This window comes from Olea europaea, unplaced genomic scaffold (genome assembly GCF_002742605.1).
Source record: "Olea europaea var. sylvestris unplaced genomic scaffold, O_europaea_v1 scaffold2812, whole genome shotgun sequence".
Taxonomy (NCBI): domain Eukaryota; kingdom Viridiplantae; phylum Streptophyta; class Magnoliopsida; order Lamiales; family Oleaceae; genus Olea; species Olea europaea.
This window is the reverse complement of record NW_019246615.1, coordinates 68,450-72,453: the sequence shown is the minus strand read 5'-3', so window position 1 is coordinate 72,453 and position 4,004 is coordinate 68,450. Positions and strand designations below refer to the sequence as shown.

At 34.0% G+C, this 4,004-nt stretch overlaps 1 protein-coding gene across 1 annotated transcript; it reads right to left on the bottom strand.

Annotated features, from left to right (window-relative positions):
* Positions 1-2,041: 2,041 nt before the first annotated feature.
* Positions 2,042-3,678, bottom strand: LOC111384017 (glutamyl-tRNA reductase 1, chloroplastic-like; the record flags this gene model as incomplete). Its single annotated transcript, XM_023008230.1, has 1 exon — positions 2,042-3,678. A coding segment is annotated over one exon (1,173 nt), but the record flags the coding sequence as incomplete, so codon positions are not given.
* Positions 3,679-4,004: the final 326 nt, after the last annotated feature.

Sequence of the window (4,004 nt, the reverse complement as noted above, 5' to 3'; positions counted from 1 at the left end):
GAATAATAAACCATTAAATCTAATTGATAAATATTGATTTATATTTACTTTGAATTAGTAATACAATTTAAAATTTTGTTATTGTTATAATATTTTAGAGTTTGTTGGAGTATTTATTTATTTAGCCCCCATTTGATCTCCATTAATTTTCATTTCATTTTATTTTTCTCTCTCTTATTTTCAACCTACGATCTTTCATAAAATAATATTACACGTAAATCAAAAAAAATTCTTTTTTTTTCAATCACTTATTTTTCAAAAAAAAAACATTATTCCACTCATTTTCATTTCTAAAAAATAGGGGCCAAACGGGGGCTTAATTTTGATATCCAATTTGACCTCGGGTAGGCCCTAGTTCGATCGTTTGACCATTGACCCTTTTTCTTTTCTTAGTCTAAGTTCAGGTCAATTTTTAAAACATTGTGTAAAAGTAATATGTGGTACCAATTTGTTTAAGGATTTGATAAGTCTCGAACGAATTAAAGAAAATAAAATTTAGTATAAATATTTAAGAGAAAAAAAAATTTACTCATAAAATTCAATTTCTATGATTCAAATTTTTTGTAATGATGGAATACTATAAATGAACAATATTTTCATATTACATTTGATACATAAATTTAAACACTCATTAAAATTTTTAAATACATGAATATGAATAAATTCATTTAGGCCATGTTTGATATGCCTCCATTTTCCAAATTAAATTTCATTTCCCACTTTTTGGCATGTTTAATGGTAGAAATTTTTCATGGAAAAGATTTTCCCTAAACCCATGCCACATAAGCATTTTCTTGCTTTTTGATGAAATGCAATTCCCATTTCAACTTTTTCCCCTTTTTTTTATTTTTTTTATTTTTTGTTTTTGCAATTGAAACAAATTTTAGGAACAATTGTAAAAGATGATATTCCTTATATTAACAATTTCCATGTAAAACTAAGCCAAATGAACAGCAAAAAATAAATGATTTTTTGAATTTATTATTATCATCATCATCATCATCATTATTATTATTATTATTATATTATTATTATTTTTTTTGCAATGGAAACAAGTTCTAGGAACAATTGTAAAAGATGATATCGCTTAAATTAACAATTTTCATGAAAAATTAAACCAAACGAATATCAAAAGACACTTTTATTTCAACATTTTTCAGATGAAAAGTTATATCAATCAAACACTATTAATTGACAATTCTCAGTAAAATAATTTATAGACAATTCAATTTCCTGAAATCCGTTTTTTTTCCACCCAAATTTTTTCTTTACAATCAAACGGATCCTTATAATAACTCTAGAATTCAGAATTCATCAAGTGAAAATTCATTGAATCTAAATTAATTCAACTGTTAATTACTTGAGAATTAATAACACAAATTTAATAAACGACAATAATTATATAAAAGTAAGTTATTATTGAAATAATTGAATTGTAAGGAAGTTAAAACTGTCAAAAAAAAAAATTCTCCCTTGATGTAATACTTTAATAGATTATAGATAATATTATCTAGCACTAGTTTCGAAATAATGTTGTATAACCACACAACACCCACACAGACACCTCATTCGACAAAGATTAACTTGACTCTCCCAACTCGGTAATAGAATGTTCAATAGACGATCACTAAAGCACTGGCCAAATTTTCACCAACTTGCTAGACATTCAAGACAGCAATGCACTCTTCAACTTTTGAATCCGTTGCCCGCTTCAAACACATATAATACTGAATTCTGTCCAAATTTTAGCAGAACAAAAGCAACTAACTTGACTGTCAAAATGGACTCAATAACCTGACCGCATTTTATTTTGTACGTGTTAAACATGCTGGCAACATTTATCACAGAAACATTGAAGAAGACTCACCTGAGAACTTTCAGACTTCTTTCATTGTACTGCTTATAGCCATTTAAATTCATACCCTCCCTATGATGGCTGCTTTTCTTTACTAAAACAGCAGGGACTTGAAAATGTCCCCAGACAAAGGCTACATTTATACAAGTTACAGAACCCAAGGACAACTTTTTTGAACCATTCATCTAGATTTAGAATCATTATTTCCATATAAGATATAACAACAAAAATCCATCGAGTTCTCAGGGAATCCATTTTCATGAAAAACATACAGATCATACTTCCTTTCTTCAGAGAGGGAAACACTAATGAGAGGAATTTGAATATCTAGTATAATTAGTTCCGGCACGATTCAATCAAGCCAATTACAGTAAATATCACAAAAACATTGAAGAAGACTCACCTGAGAACTTTCAGACTTCTTTCATTATAGCCATTTAAATTCATACCCTCCCTATGATGGCTGCTGTTCTTTACTAAAACAGGAGGGACTTGAAAATGTCCCCGGACAAAGGCTACATTCATACAACTAACGGAATGCTCAAAAAGAATTCGATGAAATTCATCCTAAATATCAGCACCGAGGGAGGAAATTCTTCCTCCAGTTAGAGAAAATAACAAAGTATTATGGAGCAGTAGATTCAAGAAGCTCACTTCTGATTCTGTTCAATTTTGGCTCGTATCTTCTGTTCCAGTACGGAGATTTCTGTGTCGAGACTGAATATTCTGTTGAGAGCATGCATATTTTCGAGTATCTCACTTAGAGACCTAATCTCATTTCCATCACATCGTAGATGTTGCATTGGACCATGAAGGAGTTTGTTCACTATTCCTATACTAAGATCGTATATGGCTTTCTTTTTGTTCTTCGGGATATCATCGCCCATCTTAGACAAACACTTGTCAAACTCAGATGACCTAATTCTTTCTGCATATGCCCTAAGCTTCTTGATGGTTGGAACAGTTTCGAGGGAGTCTTTCCAGGCTTCAAATTGTTTCACTTCCTCTACGATAATTGCTTGAGCTTCCATTGCTTTGTGCAACCGGTCCTCCTTGTTAGCTTCCACGATTTCTTTCAGATCATCCACATTATAAACGCGTGCAGTTTCAACATCTGAAACGCATGATCCCACATTTCGTGGAACAGAAATATCTATGAATAGCCTCCGACCTCCAATCTGAGAGCTCACGGGGGGAAGAGCCTGAACCTGCTCTTTTGAAAACAGCAGAGTTTCAGAAGCAGTGCTGGTGAAGATGACATCGGCTTCAGCAGCACGTGCTAACATTTCGGAGAGAGGCAAGTAGACTATTTCAACATTCTCAAGCTCCTTGCGTATGGCGGAGACTCTGTCCTCGGTTCTGTTAACAACAACTATTTTCGTGCAACCTTTCGCAGCCAAATGTTTGATCACAAGTTTTCCCATCTTGCCAGCTCCAACAACCAACATTCTTGCAGTAGCATGAGAAGATTCTGGAAGTTTCATTAAAGCAAGTTCCACGGCAGCTGAACTAACTGAAACAGATCCTGTGGAAATACTTGTCTTGGTTCTCACACGTTTTCCAACTGTAATTGCATGCTTAAACAGCCCACTAATTTTGCGATCAAAGCCAGGGATGCCCTGTCCAGTTTTAACTACTTGTTTTACCTGTGCAAGAATCTGACCTTCTCCTAAGACAAGGGAATCAAGTCCAGCAGATACTTCAAACAAGTGATGTGTAGCATCCTTGTTATACAGCAAAAATCGGTGCTGACAAAGCTCTGAAACAGGAACAGCACTAATCTGCCAACAAAAGATACACAAAATCAGAAACCATTCGTGTAATTATTGACAAACCTAGGATGCATTGAAACACTCCCAGCGCCGACACGGCACCAACACACCGCCACAGGTGGAAAAAACTCCAGATGGCATGTTCATATTATTGTTTGATTTTGCAGTGTTGGACATGTTGCCAACATGCAGTGATACATCATGCTGAACACCAACAAGTTGCCAAAACATGTCAGAAATGCAAGGTGCCGTGTCCGATACTTGAGTATGTGTCAGCGCTTCCTGGACAAACAGGCAATCTTGCACTTGTTGGACGTTTCCCTGTTTATTGGCTAAAAGACAAATCCTACGTGTGCAAAAATGTCGACTGTCACAAA